At 43.6% G+C, this 21,407-nt stretch overlaps 2 protein-coding genes across 20 annotated transcripts in view; one reads left to right on the top strand and one right to left on the bottom strand.

Annotated features, from left to right (window-relative positions):
* LOC139570093 (neurexin-1a) overlaps positions 1-21,407 on the top strand; it is a 131,512-nt gene that overhangs the window by 72,422 nt on the left and 37,683 nt on the right. For 14 of the 18 annotated variants that reach the window (XM_071391608.1, XM_071391610.1, XM_071391616.1 and 11 more), the window contains 8 exons: positions 532-555; positions 3,174-3,335; positions 7,159-7,230; positions 7,481-7,705; positions 15,180-15,327; positions 15,602-15,732; positions 15,902-16,086; positions 16,776-16,843. In XM_071391608.1, the coding sequence (XP_071247709.1) occupies positions 532-555; positions 3,174-3,335; positions 7,159-7,230; positions 7,481-7,705; positions 15,180-15,327; positions 15,602-15,732; positions 15,902-16,086; positions 16,776-16,843 (1,015 nt within the window). The remainder of the gene's footprint in view (positions 1-531; positions 556-3,173; positions 3,336-7,158; positions 7,231-7,480; positions 7,706-15,179; positions 15,328-15,601; positions 15,733-15,901; positions 16,087-16,775; positions 16,844-21,407) is intronic. The other 4 variants (XM_071391624.1, XM_071391618.1, XM_071391617.1 and 1 more) reach the window with 1 other exon arrangement.
* On the bottom strand, positions 10,251-12,298 carry LOC139570095 (putative nuclease HARBI1). Of its 2 annotated transcripts, XM_071391627.1 has the most exons (6): positions 12,280-12,297; positions 12,165-12,200; positions 11,511-12,065; positions 11,326-11,441; positions 11,118-11,229; positions 10,251-11,023 (listed from the first exon to the last, which is right to left on the bottom strand). In XM_071391627.1, the coding sequence occupies exons 3-6, from the start codon at positions 11,980-11,982 to the stop codon at positions 10,653-10,655; spliced, it is 1,071 nt and encodes a 356-aa protein (XP_071247728.1). In that variant the 5' UTR covers positions 11,983-12,065; positions 12,165-12,200; positions 12,280-12,297; the 3' UTR covers positions 10,251-10,652. The 2 variants fall into 2 exon arrangements, with proteins under 2 accessions (XP_071247728.1, XP_071247727.1); XM_071391626.1 differs by having other exon boundaries at positions 11,511-12,298.

The raw sequence follows: 21,407 nt of genomic DNA, 5'->3' as shown, positions 1-21,407 counted from the left end.
AGAGAGGGGGTTATAGAGAGAGGGGGGGTTATAGAGAGAGGGGTTATAGAGAGGGGGTTATAGGGGGAAGGGGAAAGAGATAGAGGGTGTGTGCATGAGAGAGAAAGAGAGAGAAAGAGGGTGTATTTGTATTTGTCTTAAACTCACTGCGTGTGTGTGTGTGTGTGTGTGTGTGTGTGTGTGTGTGTGTGTGTGTGTGTGTGTGTGTGTGTGTGTGTGTGTGTGTGTGTGTGTGTGTGTGTGTGTGTGTGTGTATTAGTATCAGGGCTGGGGGCACTATGGTTCTGCTAACTGTAGTCTTCTGCTGTTTGCCTGTGTGTACCAACCACTAACTACTAACTGTACTTACTAACCTGCTAGTAATACTAACTAACCTCCATCCATGGAATGTGTCATACTACTAACCTGTTGCCTTCTCCTAGCCTTCTCCACACCTCTCTAACCTCCACTGGCCTTCTACCTTTTCTTTGTCCTTTACGGATGTTGTTCTGTTCACACTTGTTGCTCTCCTTCCTCCCCCTCTCCACAAAGCACTCAGGCATTGGACACGCTATGGTAAACAAACTCCATTGTTTGGTAGATATAACTCTAATCCTTTCCTAGTTTCGGTTACTGTGTTATTTTCTGAGCCGTAGAACAACTAAAACTATACTAGAACAGGATGATGGCGGTTGGTATTCTCGGCTTAACACTCCCCTCCTCCTAGCCCCGCTATTTTTTTCTGCCTTTCCTTTGACCTTTTTCCGACGTTCACTCCATCTCCCCGTTGTTGACATGTAGGCGTGTCCTGATTGGCTCATTCCTCAGCTGCACGCGATTGGCCGCTCCCCCTGCATGGTGCAACTTCAGGTCCTGCCTCTCTGATTTGTCCATTAAACACAGAGACAGAGGCCAACCTCCCTCCCTCCCCCCTTTTTAATTTTCTCCTATTCTTTTTCTCCATTCCTCTGCATGCTGTCCATCCTGCTGCTGAGCCCAGGCTCTTCTGTTGTTGTTTGTTTTCTCCTTCCTATCTTCCTCTTGCTGTTGACTGCATGCAGCGAGAGCCGGCTGCATGTGTGTGGAATGACTAACCCATTTAACTGTGTGTGTCAGTGTGTGTGTCAGTGTGTGTGTCACATCATTCAGACCTGCTAATCTGACTAACTCCCCACACACACTCTAACCCACAACCCCTACCCCTCACACACTCCAACCCTCAACACTATCATCACTACTAGCATCATGTGTATCACTAAACTCAACACTACTAACATCACTAACACCATTTACTATCAGAATATGAACTAATACCTAATACACTAACAGATTGTGGCTGCTGAGCCTCAACATATGCCTGAATAACCTGATTAGCTACTTATGCTAATGCAATATAGCCAGGGTAATCCTGGTTAGCTACTTATGCTAATGCTATATAGCCAGGGTAATCCTGGTTAGCTACTTATGCTAATGCTATATAGCCAGGGTAATCCTGGTTAGCTACTTATGCTAATGCTATATAGCCAGGGTAATCCTGGTTAGCTACTTATGCTAATGCTATATAGCCAGGGTAATCCTGGTTAGCTACTTATGCTAATGCTATATAGCCAGGGTAATCCTGGTTAGCTACTTATGCTATTGATATATAGCCAGGGTAATCCTGGTTTGCTACTTATGCTAATGCTATATAGCCAGGGTAATCCTGATTAGGTACTTATGCTAATGATATATAGCCAGGGTAATCTAGGTTAGGTACTTATGCTAATGCTATATAGCCAGGGTAATCCTCGTTAGCTACTGATGCTAAAGCTAGCTACACATGCTACTGTAATCTACTCGGTGGGTTAGCCATTGTTGCTAATGAACTAGTCAACATCAAGCTTGTTTGCATTTATAGAACCAATGTTATTCCTTTGGTTGTTCTCATGGCATGTGTTTCTAGCTCCAACAGTGCAGTAGTACCTAGCAATAATAACAACATATACAAATAAACTATACACACATCATCCAGAAATGTTTTAAACAAAAAACTAAATTAAGAAGTATCAGAACGAGCAATATCAGAGTCCGGAATATAAATATATATGTATATGAAGGTGTATAGACATTATAGACAGTACATTAATATAAAAGGTGTGTACAGCAGTAGTTATATAGGATGAGCCATGACTAGAATACAGTATATACATACAGTGCCTTCGAGAAAGTATTTATACCCCTTGACTTATTCCACATTGAAAATCTGTGGAAAGACTTGAAAATTGTTGTTCACTGCCAAAGAATGGGAGAAAATCATCGCCATATCCAAAGCTGATACAGACATGCCCAAGACGACTCAAAGCTGTAATCGCCACCAAAGGTGCTTCTACAAAGTATTGACTCAAGGATGTGAATAGTTAAGGATGTGAATAGTTATGTATTTCATTTTCAAAAAATGTGACAACATTTCTAAAAACCTGTTTGAGAGAAAAAATCTATTTAATCCATTTTGAATTCAGGCTGTAAAAGAACCAAATGTGGACTAAATCAAGGGGTATGAATACTTTCTGAAGGCACTGTGTAAAGTGGGTGGAACAGTATGTAAACATTATTAAAGTGACCAGTGTTCAATGACTATGTACATACAGTAGGGTAGCAGTCTCTAAGATGCAGGGTAGAGTATCAGGTGGTTCAACAGGACATTTTAGGTAGCTTCAGTATTAGCTAGATATTTTAAATTAGGAACTTATCTTGAAAGATTGTTGGACTGCAGCCTTTAGCCCAATCAAGGGACTCGAACTTGAGTATAAAGGACACAGACTTGGACTCAGATATGTATTTGTTCTGCTGCAGGACAAATCTGCTGCCCTGAGAACAGAGTTGGTTCCATAATACTCTAACAAGCCCAAACCACCTCATCACACAGACAGGAAACAGGTCCAAACACGCTAGACCAATTAAAATAACAGAAAAACACAGTTAGACCAATCAAATCACACAAACCAAACAACAGATAGACCAATCAAATCACAGACCAGTCCAATACAACTGACCAATCAATCCAATCAACTGACCAACCAACCACAGCCAAGACCAGACCACCTCCCCAGAACCCTACCAAGTCAGTAAGGGGGCAGACTAATTTGGCAGGCTAGCGCGTAGCGCTGCGTTTGGTGTGAGTATAGCGTGCCCTTTCCCTGTGCTTTGTTGCATAGGTGACCATCTCCGTGGACGGCATCTTGACCACTACGGGCTACACCCAGGAAGACTACACCATGTTGGGCTCAGACGATTTCTTCTACGTGGGAGGAAGTCCCAGTACTGCTGACCTCCCTGGATCTCCTGTTAGCAACAACTTCATGGGCTGCCTTAAAGAGGTGGGGTGTACACACACACACACACTAACCCACTCGTACTCATTTATACATTATGCACACATGCATACACACGTCTACATATGCGCACATCACAGTCGCATACAGAGCTAGGCCTACAGGTTTATCCACAGGTTCATGATCTCATACAGTGTATGATGGTAATAATGTACACAGATACACACACATCTCATACAGTATATACGGTAATAATGTACACAGATACACACACATCTCATACAGTATATACAGTAATAATGTATACAGATACACACACATCTCATACAGTATATATGGTAATAATGTACACAGATACACACACATCTCATACAGTATATACGGTAATAATGTACACAGATACACACACATCTCATACAGTATATACAGTAATAATGTACACAGATACACACACATCTCATACAGTATATATGGTAATAATGTACACAGAGACACACACATCTCATACAGTATATACGGTAATAATGTACACAGATACACACACATCTCATACAGTATATATGGTAATAATGTACACAGAGAGATGCACACACATCTCATACAGTATATACGGTAATAATGTACACAGATACACACACATCTCATACAGTATATAGTAACAATGTACACAGAGACACACACACATCTCATACAGTATATACGGTAATAATGTAAACACAGAGAGATGCACACACATCTCATACAGTGTATACGGTAATAATGTACACAGATACACACACATCTCATACAGTATGTATGGTAATAATGTAAACACAGAGAGATGCACACACATCTCATACAGTGTATACGGTAATAATGTACACAGATACACACACATCTCATACAGTATATACAGTAATAATGTACACAGATACACACACATCTCATACAGTATATATGGTAATAATGTACACAGAGACACACACATCTCATACAGTATATACGGTAATAATGTACACAGATACACACACATCTCATACAGTATATATGGTAATAATGTACACAGATACACACACATCTCATACAGTATATATGGTAATAATGTACACAGAGAGATGCACACACATCTCATACAGTGTATATGGTAATAATGTACACAGATACACACACATCTCATACAGTATATATGGTAATAATGTACACAGATACACACACATCTCATACAGTATATATGGTAATAATGTACACAGAGAGATGCACACACATCTCATACAGTGTATATGGTAATAATGTACACAGATACACACACATCTCATACAGTATATATGGTAATAATGTACACAGAGAGACACACACATCTCATACAGTGTATATGGTAATAATGTACACAGATACACACACATCTCATACAGTATATATGGTAATAATGTACACAGATACACACACATCTCATACAGTATATATGGTAATAATGTACACAGATACACACACATCTCATACAGTGTATATGGTAATAATGTACACAGATACACACACATCTCATACAGTATATATGGTAATAATGTACACAGAGAGACACACACATCTCATACAGTGTATATGGTAATAACGTACACAGATACACACACATCTCATACAGTATATATGGTAATAATGTACACAGAGACACACACAACTCATACAGTATATATGGTAATAATGTACACAGAGACACACACATCTCATACAGTATATACGGTAATAATGTACACAGATACACACACATCTCATACAGTATATACGGTAATAATGTACACAGATACACACACATCTCATACAGTATATACAGTAATAATGTACACAGATACACACACATCTCATACAGTATATATGGTAATAATGTACACAGACACACACATCTCATACAGTATATACGGTAATAATGTACACAGATACACACACATCTCATACAGTATATATGGTAATAATGTACACAGATACACACACATCTCATACAGTATATATGGTAATAATGTACACAGAGAGATGCACACACATCTCATACAGTGTATATGGTAATAATGTACACAGATACACACACATCTCATACAGTATATATGGTAATAATGTACACAGATACACACACATCTCATACAGTATATATGGTAATAATGTACACAGAGAGATGCACACACATCTCATACAGTGTATATGGTAATAATGTACACAGATACACACACATCTCATACAGTATATATGGTAATAATGTACACAGAGAAACACACACATCTCATACAGTGTATATGGTAATAACGTACACAGATACACACACATCTCATACAGTATATATGGTAATAATGTACACAGAGAGACACACATCTCATACAGTATATATGGTAATAATGTACACAGATACACACACATCTCATACAGTATATATGGTAATAATGTACACAGAGACACACACATCTCATACAGTATATACGGTAATAATGTACACAGATACACACACATCTCATACAGTATATATGGTAATAATGTACACAGAGACACACACATCTCATACAGTATATACGGTAATAATGTACACAGATACACACACATCTCATACAGTATATATGGTAATAATGTACACAGAGACACACACATCTCATACAGTATATACGGTAATAATGTACACAGATACACACACATCTCATACAGTATATATGGTAATAATGTACACAGAGATACACACATCTCATACAGTGTATACGGTAATAATGTACACAGATACACACACATCTCATACAGTATATACGGTAATAATGTACACAGATACACACACATCTCATACAGTGTATACGGTAATAATGTACACAGATACACACACATCTCATACAGTATATACGGTAATAACGTACACAGGGAGATGCACACACATCTCATACAGTATATACGGTAATAATGTACACACAGAGACACACACATCTCATACAGTAAATACGGTAATAATATACACAGAGAGATGCACACACATCTCATACAGTATATACGGTAATATGGCACACAGAGAGATACACACACACATTTGGCAGTGGCACACGCACCCACTCTCCCTCTGCAGGCTTCAGTATCAGAGAGAATCAGTGATGAGTGTTGCTGAGGTAGCAGACGCAGCGCTAAGCGCTAACATGCTAATTGGCTCTGCCACCGAGACCCTCTATCCATCCGCTCTGCTCCGAATGTGCCAACGGCACACACACACACACAAACACACACACACACACAGACACACACAAACACACACACACACACACACACACACACACACACACACAGACACACACAAACAAACAGACAGATGATTTGCCAACGGTGATATCATTAGTAGTGTGTGTGTGTGCGTGCGTGCATACGTGCGTTCGTTGGCTCATGAGCGTGCGGATGATTGGGACTGATGGTGTTGTAGGCATGCTGCTGTCATTTACATATCTAATGTGATCATATGCTAATCCATGGGAAATAATTAAGATGTACGACGGAATACACTTGCATGACTGATCATCAGCCCTGTACAATATTTAATGCGCACCAACACACAAACTTATGCACGTACACACACACACATACACACATAAAAGGCTGCATCTCATTAGTTCTTCCTCTCCTCTTGTCCTCTCCTCATGTCCTCTCTTCCTCTCCTCACCTCATTTCCCCTCATCTCCTCTCCTTCATCTAGACTGGTATTGAAACACAGGTTTTGTGGAAGCAACATGACAGTGATAACTGAGGCTTTGCTTTCTTCTGTGACTGAAGGAGAGGAGACAAGGAGAGTGGAGATACAAGACTATTCATTTGCACTCTTGCTCCCAACCTTAATAACCTCTTTCCCTGACCCCTGCCCTGACCCCTCAACCCTGACCTCTAGGTGGTGTATAAGAACAATGATGTACGGTTGGAGCTGTCTCGGCTGGCTAAGCAGGGAGATGCTAAGATGAAGGTAATATACACCATCGTTTCTTATTGGCTGGTCTCAAATCGCATCCTAACCCTTAAGTAGTCCATTGCAACACATCCCTATTACTCAGTGTTTCACTTTATTTTATTGTTTCAATTTAATGTGTGGCATTTTAAACATTTGATTTGATTCGATTTGACAACAGGTGCCTGAAGAAAATAAGTAACATACTAAATAAAGAATAAATCATTGAGAGGAACAAACTGACTTAACAAACTTTCCCATCCATCAGGTGAGCGGTATAGTGGCGTTTAAGTGTGAGAGCGTGGCGACCCTCGATCCCGTGACCTTTGACACCCCAGAATCGTTTGTGGCATTGAGCAAGTGGAGCGCCAAGAAGGCGGGGTCAATCTCCTTTGACTTTAGAACGACAGAGCCCAACGGACTGATGCTCTTCAGCCACGGGAAACCACGGCAACAGCAACGCAAAGACCCCCGCACACCCCCCACCCTAAAGGTAAGGAGACACACACGCTGACCAAGCACACATTGGATGTTTCTCAATATGCGTACTACCGTGCTTCACACTCTCATGCGCCGAGTGCATTCTCCAAGGACGTTCTCTTGATTACGTTCTTATGAGGACGAGAGTGTGGAGAACACATAAAACCTTCCATTTGAGAAGGACTCCCCCTACTGTATTACCTCACGCTGCACCTCCCCATTCACTGAACCTTCTTCCAACCAGGACAATGACAACAATAGAGACCAAACAAGATGTACACAAAGCAAACGTTTTACTTCATAACTATCAGCTATCTATATGTGAATCGTAATAATGTACCTAACCAGATAGTTTAACGGGCAAAAATTACCTAAAACAAATGTTATGCAAGGTAGATGTCAATTCTTTGTATGTAGCTAGCTAGCTAACAAATATTAGTGGCTCTTTGGCTAACTAACAGTAGTAGCTAGCCAGCTAGCCCTACTGACTTACTATGGGCTGGTGGATATTTATTACTGTATTAAGATCAAATATTATAGTCAGGCAACGTATGAGATATCAATAGGCAACATTTAATTCCAAAGTCAGAGTAAATTTAATTTTGCTTGAACTCAAGTAATGGCGCCATTGATTTCAATAAATTGTACGTAATTCTTTACTTGGTTGCATCATACCTGTGCATGATTTCCGTTGAAGCTTGCATCGATGCATGCTTCAGAATATGTACAAACAGAGTACGCAGTACGCATTCATAAAGTGCAATCCGTGCTCCGTTTCGCATACTTTGATTTGGATTCGTACTCCGACCCTCCCATGCGCCAATTTGCGTACTCAGAGCACGGTAGCATGCGTTTTGAGGAACACCCATTGACTACACACACGACCCTCGCATCCACCTCACCCCAAAGGTCGACACAAACACACACACATTCATATTATATTAATGCTTATACTGGTGTTGGTGTTGATGTTTATACTGGTGTTGATGTTGATGTTTATACTGGTGTTGGTGTTGATGTTGATACTGGTGTCGGTGTTGATGTTTATACTGGTGTTGGTGTTGATGTTTATACTGGTGTTGGTGTTTATACTGTTGTTGGTGTTGATGTTGATACTGTTGTTGGTGTTGATGTTGATACTGTTGTTGGTGTTGGTGTTTATACTGGTGTCGGTGTTGATGTTTATACTGGTGTTGGTGTTGGTGTTGATGTTGATACAGTTGTTGATGTTTATACTGGTGTTGATGTTGATACTGGTGTTGATGTTGATACTGTTGTTGATGTTTATACTGGTGTTGATGTTTATACTGGTGTCGGTGTTGATGTTTATACTGGTGTTGGTGTTGATGTTTATACTGGTGTTGATGTTTATACTGGTGTTGATGTTTATACTGGTGTTGATGTTTATACTGGTGTTGGTGTTGATGTTGATACAGTTGTTGATGTTTATACTGGTGTTGATGTTTATACTGGTGTCAGTGTTGATGTTTATACTGGTGTTGGTGTTGATGTTTATACTGGTGTTGATGTTTATACTGGTGTTGATGTTTATACTGGTGTTGATGTTGATGTTTATACTGGTGTTGATGTTGATGTTTATACTGGTGTTGATGTTTATACTGGTGTTGATGTTGATGTTTATACTGGTGTTGATGTTGATGTTTATACTGGTGTTGGTGTTGATGTTTATACTGGTGTTGGTGTTGATGTTTATACTGGTGTTGGTGTTGATGTTTATACTGATGTTGATGTTGATGTTTATACTGGTGTTGGTGTTGATGTTTATACTGATGTTGATGTTTATACTGGTGTTGATGTTGATGTTTATACTGGGGCCTGTTGCACAAAACTAGGATAAGGGATTAAGCCAGGATATCTTGGTGATCCTGGCTCAATTGATCCGTAATCCGGTTGCACTAAAGATGGATAGGGGGCAGGAGGATATGTTATGGTATAAATTACCATGGAGATTTATTCTGTGGAGCTAGCCTGCTCCAGACCAGGCTAAATTCCAGGATCTATTTAATCTCATCCCTAATGTCAGTCAGCAGTCACCACAAATGGAAACCAATAGTTATTTCACTGCTCACTATACATTGTTATCACATATAACTAGACCCACTGTTATTATTTAAATGTTTGTGATCATTAATTTCAATGATTTTGGATAAAAAATGATTTTTAGATGATGTTGCTATCATTAGATAATTTACAGTTTCCCATAGACTATAAGGCTATATATAAAATGATAGAATATTAGGGCCACAGAGGGGAAAAAAACACAAGTCATAATATTGTAACCAGTTGTTTTAAAGGAGGACAGTTGTTAAAATGACAGATGTGGGGCATTTCGTGAAATTGTACTTCAGTATGGTTTCATAAACAAAGACATGCTGATGTGCCAGAATATTAAGTATCACATTGTCATAAGTATCAAAACTGTAAAAACAATATGTAGCTTTTCTGCAGAAAGAACCAGCCTCATAAATTTATGACTTTATCCTTTTTCTTCAGTGTGGCCCTAGTACTCTGTCATATAAACAAATACACATTCCATATGAATATAAAAACACAATGTGTAACATTATGTTCCTTTATTGAATAAGGACAAAACAAAGCAGGTAAACCATCAGCTCCTTTCGAAACTGAAGTCACAGTGACTCTACAAGATGGAAAGCACAGAATCCAAGCATATTATACAAAATGATACATACACATTCAAAGGTCTGTATATAACACACCCTGCATGTCTGCACACTAAGATAAATGCAGGACAAATCCATACACATCAACTGAACAGACAAATGAATGGATGCAGTAGCCTCCCTGCAGCCTTGTATTACACACAGTATACCGCACAAACATCATAAGAGGCCAAATTCGTCAAAAAACGAACCCAAAAAAACCCAAATTCCTCTGCCACCGCAGGACATATTTAACCAAAATTGAAAGCACACATACTAACTAAAATAATTCAACACATATTGGTCCCTCAGCAGCCGACCACTGTCGTCATCAGGGAAGATTGCCGGATTGTCCCAGTCCATGGCTGGTGGCACTCTGGGGGCCCTCTCCTTCCTCAGGCAGGCCACATTGTGGAGGACAGCACAAGCCACAGTAATATCACATGCCCTAACAGGGCTGACCCTTAATTTGTGAAGGCAGTGAAAGCGTGCCTTCAGGAGGCCAAAGGTCATTTCAACTCTGGCCCTGGTCCTGGCATGGGCATGGTTGTAGGCCTGCTGTGCTTCCTGGGGGTCTGTGAAAGGTGTCAGGAGAAAAGGCTGGCAGCCATACCCCCTGTCTCCCAGCAACACACCAGAGAATTCACCTGTCAACACAAAATCTCATCATTACTACCTCATAAACACAGTGATATTCTTGACACAGCCATGATGGTTATAAATAGGGGTTGTGTGGCTTACCTTGTGATAGGCACTGATAGATTTCAGAGGCCCGAAAGATTCTGGAGTCATGGACTGAGCCAGGCCATTTTGCCACAACATTGCTGATCACACAGTCAGCATTGCAGACCATCTGAAATCATAAGATGAGGAATATTACACCAATCAATGCACATCACTGGCAATGCAGAGTGTTCGTCAATGGACAATATCAAAAAGTTATGTTCACCTGAACATTAATGCTGTGAAAGGATTTCCTATTCACAAAATCGGCCTCATGGGCACCTGAGGGGGCTTTTATCCTTATGTGTGTGCAGTCCACTGCACCAATGACATTGGGGAAACCTGTCACACAAAGTAATGAGTATCCTACTATGTGTTAACAGTTGTCCTGTAATTTGTAGATCCTCTTACCTGCAATCCTATAGAACTCCTCTTTGATGTCACAGAGTCTTCTGTGGCCAGGGAAGGAGATGAAGACATCTGCTAATGCTTTGATAGCCAGACACACACTCCTTATTGTGCGGCAAATTGTGGCCTTGTTCAGCTGTTCTGCATCCCCCACTGAGTACAGGAAGGCTCCACTAGCAAAAAAGCGCAAGGCCACACAAACCATTTGCTCCACACTCAGTGCATGGCTCCGTGCAGTGCGGTGCTTAATCCTGGGACCCAGTAGTCTGCATAGATACCTGATGCCATCTGCAGAAAACCTGTATCTTTCATATAGATGGTCATCAGGGAAGGCCAGTGGGTCCAACCGGTCCCTGAAGACCCTTTCTCGCCTGAAGGCTCTCCTCAGCACAAGTGCTTCTTCATCCACCACATCTCGCACGAATGGGCATGCCATTGTCAGAGCAGAAAGGAACACACAATTTTGGCCCTTCATATAGGCTAGTGGCCACACCTGGTGCTGGGGGGGTGGGCAAAAGAGGGCGATGCCTTATAACGATGACTTGGTTGTACTGATTGCTGGGAAAATAAAAAAAAACCTTAGAAAGATGCCACCGTCCTGTGTGCTCACAATAAGAGCTCATATGTCATGGCTCACTTGACTTTACGAGAATATACCTAATTTTTATTTTGAGCTGTGTCATCTTCTTGGAGCTGGGGGAGGAAAGAAAAATAATGATTAATACATTTGTGTTACAGTTAGCATACAGTGTACATTGAAGGCATATCTCACCTCCCTCTCAAGTTTTTTTATTTCATTTACATTACATTTAAGTCATTTAGCAGACGCTCTTATCCAGAGCGACTTACAAATTGGTGCATTCACCTTATGATATCCAGTTTCCTAATTGTCCTCTTTTTTATTTCGGACTCCAGTGCAAGATTTTCCATCTTTTTCTTCTTGTACTGAATGTCTATGTCTGCCAGTTCTATTTGGCGCCGGAGGTGGTTGCCATACAACTTTCTGATAGCTTGTGAGCTCTGTGAACACAATACAATTAGCGCAGCTGGAATTTGGCAGGATGTGGTGTCCTTTTATTAATACGCACTATGTTGCCAGGCTGGTTTTCCCACTGTATAGCATCTGGGTCCTGTAAAATAAATTAGATTTTTTGATTTTGATGAGGACTCCTCACCATTGTAGAGTAAATAGTACTTTCACAGTCTTAACATGATACCTCATGCCTTCTGGAATCCAGAGAGATGGTCTCCTCCTCATCATCGTCTCCATCATGTGCTGTTGCTGCTGCACTGGGGCCTTCACCCTATCACATTTAATCGGATTCATATTGAAGCTAGTAGACAAGACATGCCAGGCCTACAGTATGCCTTTGATGGAGTACTCACTGGATCAGCATCGTCTGGTGCTTGTGCTGGTGGCTCTAACAGGAACACAGTGCTGCCAGACACTGCAAGGCAATAGGTAAACCAAAGTCAGACAGTCCAAATTGATTCAATATGAATGTGGTTGTATCCCATGTAGAGATGGAAGGACATACCTTGAATGAAGCGGGTGGCATCTTGGGAGGAACCTATGCTCGTCTCTTTCCCCCCAGGGATCCCCTCTAAGACGGGCCTGCCTTTATTTAGCTCCAAGGCCATGTCCTCTGCTGGGGTAAGGTCAGCCTTTGGTGACCCACCACCCGTGCCTTGTCTGTGGGTATTCTTTTTCACTGCTAAAACAGTACAGACAATGTGTGAGCAGGCACCTTCTGGGTACAATATATGCTTGTGCTTTGTTAAATATTAGTCAGGGACCATACCATTCTGCAGAATGTTCTTGTATTTGATTTTGACCTGCTGCCATGTCCGTTTTGGCCCGTTCATGTTTAATCTACACACACACACACACACACACACACACATTTAATGGAGTCGCACTGCAAAAAATTACTTGGTATTTTTGTCTTGTTTTCAGTAAAAATATCAAAAAATTTATCATAGCTTTATACAGTGTGATGGAGTTACTTTACACAATTTCACTCATATCTGCAGTGCATTTCAATTAAAAATTTAACCGTTTCATAATTACAGTACAACTGCATTTTTGGAGATGTGAATTAAATATTTGAATTGTAATTGTGATGTTTCAGCGGAGCGGTGAGTGTGTAATTGTGCACTACTTACGCATTCAGGCGGTCTGCAATACTTTGCCACGCTTTTTCTCTTTGCTTTATCACTGTGGCGGTGTTGCCTTTCTTCTTAATTATATCTTTTACCTCCTCGTATGCCTCCATGAGGATTTGTGCTTCCGACGGGGAAAAGTACGCGGCTCTAGTTGCCATGGTAAATCAGTTAATCTGTGATCTGTGGCGGGGTCTATTTGAGTGAGCCGTGAGCGCGCACCTATCCAGGATTGGTTTCACCTGGCTTAATGAATCCGTGTCTGCTCATCCTGGCTTGGTCTTTGTGCAACCAATTAAGCCTGGACGCACATGTTTTGGCTTCATTGAGCTCAGCTGAGTCATTTATCCCGGATGTCTTAATTCTACTTTTGTGCAACAGGCCCCTGGTGTTGGTGTTGATGTTTATACTGGTGTTGGTGTTGATGTTTATACTGGTGTTGGTGTTGATGTTGATACTGTTGTTGATGTTTATACTGGTGTTGATGTTTATACTGGTGTTGGTGTTGATGTTGATACTGTTGTTGATGTTTATACTGGTGTTGATGTTTATACTGGTGTCGGTGTTGATGTTTATACTGGTGTTGGTGTTGGTGTTGATGTTGATACTGTTGTTGATGTTTATACTGGTGTTGATGTTTATACTGGTGTTGGTGTTGATGTTGATACTGTTGTTGATGTTTATACTGGTGTTGATGTTTATACTGGTGTCGGTGTTGGTGTTGATGTTGATACTGTTGTTGATGTTTATACTGGTGTCGGTGTTGGTGTTGATGTTGATACTGTTGTTGATGTTTATACTGGTGTTGATGTTTATACTGGTGTCGGTGTTGATGTTTATACTGGTGTCGGTGTTGATGTTTATACTGGTGTTGGTGTTGGTGTTGATACTGGTGTTGATGTTTATACTGGTGTTGGTGTTGATGTTTATACTGGTGTTGGTGTTGATGTTTATACTGGTGTTGATGTTTATACTGGTGTCGGTGTTGATGTTTATACTGGTGTCGGTGTTGATGTTTATACTGGTGTTGATGTTGATGTTTATACTGGTGTTGATGTTTATACTGGTGTCGGTGTTGATGTTTATACTGGTGTTGATGTTTATACTGGTGTCGGTTTTGATGTTTATACTGGTGTCGGTGTTGATGTTTATACTGGTGTCGGTGTTGATGTTTATACTGGTGTTGATGTTAATGCTGGTGTTGATGTTTATACTGGTGTCGGTGTTGATGTATATACTGGTGTCGATGTTGATGTTTATACTGGTGTTGATGTTTATACTGGTGTTGATGTTTATACTGGTGTTGATGTTTATACTGGTGTTGATGTTTATACCGATGTTGATGTTTATACTGGTGTTGATGTTGATGTTGATACTGGTGTTGATGTTTATACTGATGTTGATGTTGATACTGGTGTTGATGTTGATACTGGTGTTGATGTTTATACTGGTGTCGGTGTGTATGTTCATGTTGTGCTGTTTTTTCTACTGTTGCCGATTCTGTTGCAGGTGGATTTCTTTGCCATCGAGATGCTGGATGGTCACCTGTACCTTCTATTGGACATGGGCTCAGGAACCACCAAGACCAAGGCCATCGACAGGAAGGTCAACGATGGCGAGTGGTACCACGTCGACTTCCAGAGGGACGGACGCTCAGGTATCTGATTTTATTTAACCTTTTTTTTAATTGATTAAGAGCAAATCTTATTTATAATGACGGCCTGGCAAGTGGTCAGTGGGACAGGTAACTTAACCTTTACATTAAAATTTGAGCCATTTAGCAGACTCATTCTGAGCGACACTGACGGTCAGTGTCAGAGCACCCTAATCATTGATCCCTCTTAACCCTAACCTTGTGTGTGTGTGTGTGTGTTGTGTGTTGTGTGTATGTGTGTATGTGTGTATGTGTGTGTGTGTGTGTGTGTGTAGAGGTACTATCTCAGTGAACTCACAGCGTACAGCGTACACCGCTCCAGGGGACAGTGAGATTCTAGACCTGGATGATATCCTGTACCTAGGAGGATTACCAGAGGACCGGCAAGGACTCATCTTCCCTACTGAGGTCTGTGTGTGTGTGTGTGTGTGTGTGTGTGTGTGTGTGTGTGTGTGTGTGTGTGTGTGTGTGTGTGTGTGTGTGTGTGTGTGTGTGTGTGTGTGTGTGTGTGTGTGTGTGTGTGTGTGTGTGTGTGTGTGTGTGTGTGTGTGTAACCTGTCTCTCCTTTTCCCTGTAGGTGTGGACAGCGTTGTTGAACTATGGATATGTGGGCTGTGTGAGAGACCTGTTTGTGGACGGTCAGAGTAAAGACATCCGTCGCCTGGCTGAGGCTCAGAGGGCTGTAGGAGTGAAACCTTCCTGCTCCAGAGAGCCCCCTAAACAGTGTCTGTCCAACCCCTGCCAACACAGCGCCACCTGCAGGTAACGCAGCTACTTACTCAAGTCAAGTCTACTGTACAGTACGGGACTATGTTGATATGTGCTTGACTGTTTCTAAAGGACTCCCTGCACTTTTAGCTAAGTTCTAGACAGAGAGAAGACTTGTAGGCATATTTAAAGAATGTTTTTCATGTCAATAAAGCACCTTGAATTGACCCTTCGCTAAGCCCGCCCCAGAATTTTGGACAACCAATCTTAGTGCTTCGGTGGACAATTGTCGCTAACCAAGCTCGAGTCCAACGCCTAGAACAAGCTCGAGTTTTAAACCATAGATGTTTCAAACGCATGAAAGCCAATGAGGACATTTGGCAAAAACTGGGATGTTTTTAAAAATGTTTTATCATACATTTAAAATGGCAGAATAATTGAACAATAATTGATTCCTGAAATGCAGAGGCTGTAGATTGAGTATTTTTCTAATCCGAAATGATACTTTTGTTGCATTGTTTGCTATCTGGTTAGCTCTCATTGCATGACCAGCATTGAAAATGTTGCTAACACTAGCTAGCTAGCCAGTTATTATAGGTGGTTTTCTCCAAATGGACATGTTAGCTAGGTTAGGTGAATGGTGAATTGAATTGAGGAATTACAGTGTATCTGTAGTTTGATCTACTCTGGCATGACCCTTGACTTGACCATTGACCTTTAACCCCAACTTCTGACCTCTGCAGGGAGGGCTGGAACAGATATGTGTGTGACTGCTCTGGGACCGGATACCTGGGACGGGCCTGTGAGAGAGGTGAGGAGGTCAGGGATGGAGAGAGGGGGGAGTAGGGAGGGAGGGATGGAGAGAGGGGGAAAGAGGGAGGGATGGAGAAAGGGGGGAGGAGGGAGGGATGGGGGAGGAAGGAGGGATGGAGAGAGGGGGGAGGAGGGAGGGATGGGGAGGAGGGAGGGATGGAGAGAGAGGGTCGCTGTGAGGGATGAGAGAGAGGGGAGGGGGGAGGAGGGATGGGTGGAGAGAGGGGGAGGGAGTCATGGAGAGAGAGGGGCAGAGGGAGGGAGAGATGGAGAGAGGGGGAGGAGGGAGGGATGGAGAGAGGGGGGGATGGAGAGAGGGATGGATGGAGAGATGGGGGGAGGGAAGGATGGAGAGAGTGGGAGGAGGGAGGGGGGAGGAGGGAGGGATGGAGAGATGTGGTGAGGGAGGGATGAGAGAGTGGGGAGGAGGGAGAGATGGAGGGAGGGATGGAGAGAGGGGGAAAGAGGGGGAGGGATGGAGAGGGTGGAGGAGGGAGGGATGGCGAGAGAGGGAAAGAGAAAGGGGAGAGGGGTGTAGGAGGGAGAGATGGAGGGAGGGGGCGGAGGGAGGGGGGTGAGCGGGGGCGGAGGGAGGGATGGAGAGAGGGGGCGGAGGGAGGGGGGTGAGCGGGGGCGGAGGGAGGGATGGAGAGAGGGGGTGGGAGGGAGCGATGGAGCGGGGAGGGAGGAGGGATGGAGAGAGAGAGGGGCGGAGGGAGGGATGGAAGGAGGGGTGGAGAGTGGGGGGAGAGGGAAGGATAGAGAGAGGGGGGAGGAGGGAGGGATGGATTGAGAGAGTGGAGGGAGAGATGAGAGAGAGGGGCGAAGGGAAGGATGGAGAGAGGGGGAAGGATGGAGGGATGAAGAGAAGAGGGTAAGAGGGAGGGATGGAGAGAGGGTGGCAGAGGGAGGGATGGAGAGAGGGGGGTAGGAGGTAGAGAAGGAAGAGGGATGGAGAGAGGGGAGAGGAGGGAGGGATGGAGAGAGAGGGGAGGAGGGAGGGATGGATGGAGAAGGAGGGAGGGATGAAGAGAGAGGGTCGCTGTGAGGGATGAGAGAGAGGGGAGGAGGGAGGGAGGGATAGAGAAAGGGGAAAAGAGGGAGGGATGGAGAGATGGGGGGAGGGAGGGATGGAGAGATGGGGGAGGAGGGAAGGATGGAGAGAGTGGGGAGGAGGGAGGGAGGAGAGAGGGGGGAGGAGGGAGGGATGGGGGGAGGGGGGAGGGATGGAGAGAGAGGGTCGCTGTGAGGGATGAGAGAGAGGGGAGGAGGGAGGGGAGGGGGGAGGGGCGGAGAGAGGGGGAGGGAGTCATGGAGAGAGAGGGGCGGAGGGAGGGAGAGAGGGGGGAGGAGGGAGAGATGGAGAGAGGGGGAGGAGGGAGGGATGGAGAGATGGGGGAGGGAGGGATGGAGAGAGGGATGGATGGAGAGATGGGGGGAGGGAAGGATGGAGAGAGTGGGGAGGAGGGAGGGAAGGAGAGAGGGGGGAGGAGGGAGGGATGGAGAGAGGGGGGGGAGGGAGGGATGGAGAGAGGGGGGATGGAGAGATGGGGGGAGGGAGGGATGGAGAGAGATGGAGGGAGGGATGGAGAGATGGAGGGAGGGATGAGAGAGGGGGAAAGAGGGAGGGAGGGCGAGATGGAGAGAGGATTGAGAGAGGGAGGGATGGAGAGAGGGGAGGAGGAGGGAGGGAGGGATGGATGGATGGAGAGAGGGGGAGGGATGGAGAGAGGGGTAGGGAGGAGGGATGGAGAGAGTGGGGAGGGGTAGGGAGGAGGGAGGGATCGAGAGAGGGGGGAGGAAGGAGGGATGGAGAGAGGGGGGCAGAGGGAGGGACGGAGAGAGGGGGGAGGAGGGAGGGATGGAGAGAGGGGGGCAGAGGGAGGGATGGAGAGAGGGGGGAGGAGGGAGGGAGGGGTGGAGAGAGGGGGGAGGAGGGAGGGAGGGATGGAGAGAGGGGAGGAGGGGGTGTTATTTAATATCTGGTTTATTTAAGCATCGTTTGTATCGTTACTAAACAGTCATACTGGACCAATAAAACATAGAAAAAGAGACAGACCAAGAGGGATGATTGAAGATTGAGTGAGGGATGAATAGAATCCCTAAGAGACTGAGAGAAAGATGAAGTGAGAGACAGTTTGGAGAAAAGAAAAGAGAGACGATGAGTCAGAGAGAGGGAGGAGAGAGATCACGGTGTCAGTGTGAAGCAGCGGATTCTGTTACCACGATAAATATTAGTCTTCCCATATCTAACAAACACACACACCTCAGATCTATCCTCTATAGGGAGATGAAAATTGATCAATTTGTGTGAAAGAGAGAGAGAGAATCAGCCTCAGTAACTGGTGGTTCAGTAGAAGGAGAAACAGATGGAGAAACAGTTGGAGAGAGCTCCCACCTTCTACCTGTGGTTTTACCTCTCTCATTCTCCCTCTCCCATCTCTCTCCATCCCTCCCTCTCTCTTTTTGTTCCAAATTTTCTCTCAGATCTGTTTGTTTCTTCAGTTTTATTCCAGAGCTGTCGTCACAAGGACACGTTCACACTTACTGCCTTCATCAGCATCCCTCCTTCTCCATCTCTCATCTCTCCCTCCCTCTCTACCCCCCTCTTTCTCTCTCTCTCTCTCTCTACCCCTCTCTTTTTCTCTCTCAATTCAATTCAAGGGCTTTATTGGCATGGGAAACATATGTTATCATTGCCAAAGCAAGTGAAATAGATAATAAACAAAAGTGAAATAAACTATAAAAATTAACTCTCTCTACCCCCCCCCCCTATCTCTCTCTACCCCCCTCTTTCTCTCTCTCTCCCTCTTTTTATTTAACCTTTATTTAACTAGGCAAGTCAGCTAAGAACAAATTCTTATTTACAATGATGGCCTACCAGAAGGCAAAAGGCCTCCTGCGGGGATGGGGGCTGGGATTAACAATAAAAAAATACAATATAAATATAGGACAAAACACACATCACGACAAGAGAGACACCACAACACTACATAAAGAGAGACCTAAGACAACAACATAGCAAGGCAGCAACACATGACAACACAACATTGTAGCAACACAACATGGTAGCAGCACAAACATGGTACAAACATTGTAAGGCACAGACAACAGCACGAAGGGCAAGAAGGTAGAGACAACAATACATCACGCGAAGTAGCCACAAGTGTCAGTAAGAATGTCCATGATTGAGTCTTCGAATGTAGAGATGGAGATAAAACTGTCCAATTTGAGTTCCATTCGCTAGCTGCAGTGAACTGAAAAGAGGAGCGACCCAAGGAGTGAGGCCTAAGTGTTTTATAAATAATAAAACAATTAACCAGTGGGTCTTACGACAGGTATACAGAGATGACCAGTTTACAGAGTAGTATAGAGTGCAGTGATGTGTCCTATAAGGAGCTTTGGTGGCAAATCTGATGGCCGAATGGTAAAGAACATCAAGCCGCTTGAGAGCACCCTTACCTGCCGATCTATAAATTATGTCTCCGTACTCTAGCATGGGTAGGATGGTCATCTGAATCAGGGTTAGTTTGGCAGCTGGGGTGAAAGAGGAGCGATTACAATAGAGAAAACCAAGTCTAGATTTAACCTTAGACTACAGCTTGGATATGTCCTGAGAGATGGACAGTGTACCGTCTAGCCATACTCCCAAGTACTTGTGTGAGGTGACTAAACCCTCAGATGTAGTAATCACACCAGTGGGGAGAGGGCCATTCTTCTTACCGAACCACATGACCTTTGTTTTGGAGGTGTTCAGAACAAGGTTAAGAGTAGAGAAAGCTTGTTGGACACTAAGAAAGCTTCGTTGTAGAGCATTTAACACAAAATCCGGGGAGGGGACAGCTGAGTATAAGACTGTATCAGCTGCATATACAGTGGGGAGAACAAGTATTTGATACACTGCCGATTTTGCAGGTTTTCCTACTTACAAAGCATGTAGAGGTCTGTAATTTTTATCATAGGTACACTTCAACTGTGTGAGACGGAATCTAAAACAAAAATCCAGAAAATCACATTGTATGATTTTTAAGTAATTAATTTGCATTTTATTGCATGACATAAGTATTTGATACATCAGAAAAGCAGAACTTAATATTTGGTACAGAAACCTTTGTTTGCAATTACAGAGATCATACGTTTCCTGTAGTTCTTGACCAGGTTTGCACACACTGCAGCAGGGATTTTGGCCCACTCTTCCATACAGACCTTCTCCAGATCCTTCAGGTTTCGGGGCTGTCGCTGGGCAATACGGACTTTCAGCTCCCTCCAAAGATTTTCTATTGGGTTCAGCTCTGGAGACTGGCTAGGCCACTCCAGGACCTTGAGATGCTTCTTACTGAGCCACTCCTTAGTTGCCCTGGCTGTGTGTTTCGGGTCGTTGTCATGCTGGAAGACCCAGCCACGACCCATCTTCAATGCTCTTACTGAGGGAAGGAGGTTGTTGGCCAAGATCTCGCGATACATGGCCCCATCCATCCTCCCCTCAATACGGTGCAGTCGTCCTGTCCCCTTTGCAGAAAAGCATCCCCAAAGAATGTTGTTTCCACCTCCATGCTTCACGG

Source organism: Salvelinus alpinus, chromosome 3 (assembly GCF_045679555.1).
Source record: "Salvelinus alpinus chromosome 3, SLU_Salpinus.1, whole genome shotgun sequence".
In the NCBI taxonomy this organism is placed as follows: Eukaryota; Metazoa; Chordata; class Actinopteri; order Salmoniformes; family Salmonidae; genus Salvelinus; species Salvelinus alpinus.
Note: the sequence above shows the minus strand (reverse complement) of the source record. Positions and strands in the feature narration are given on the sequence as shown.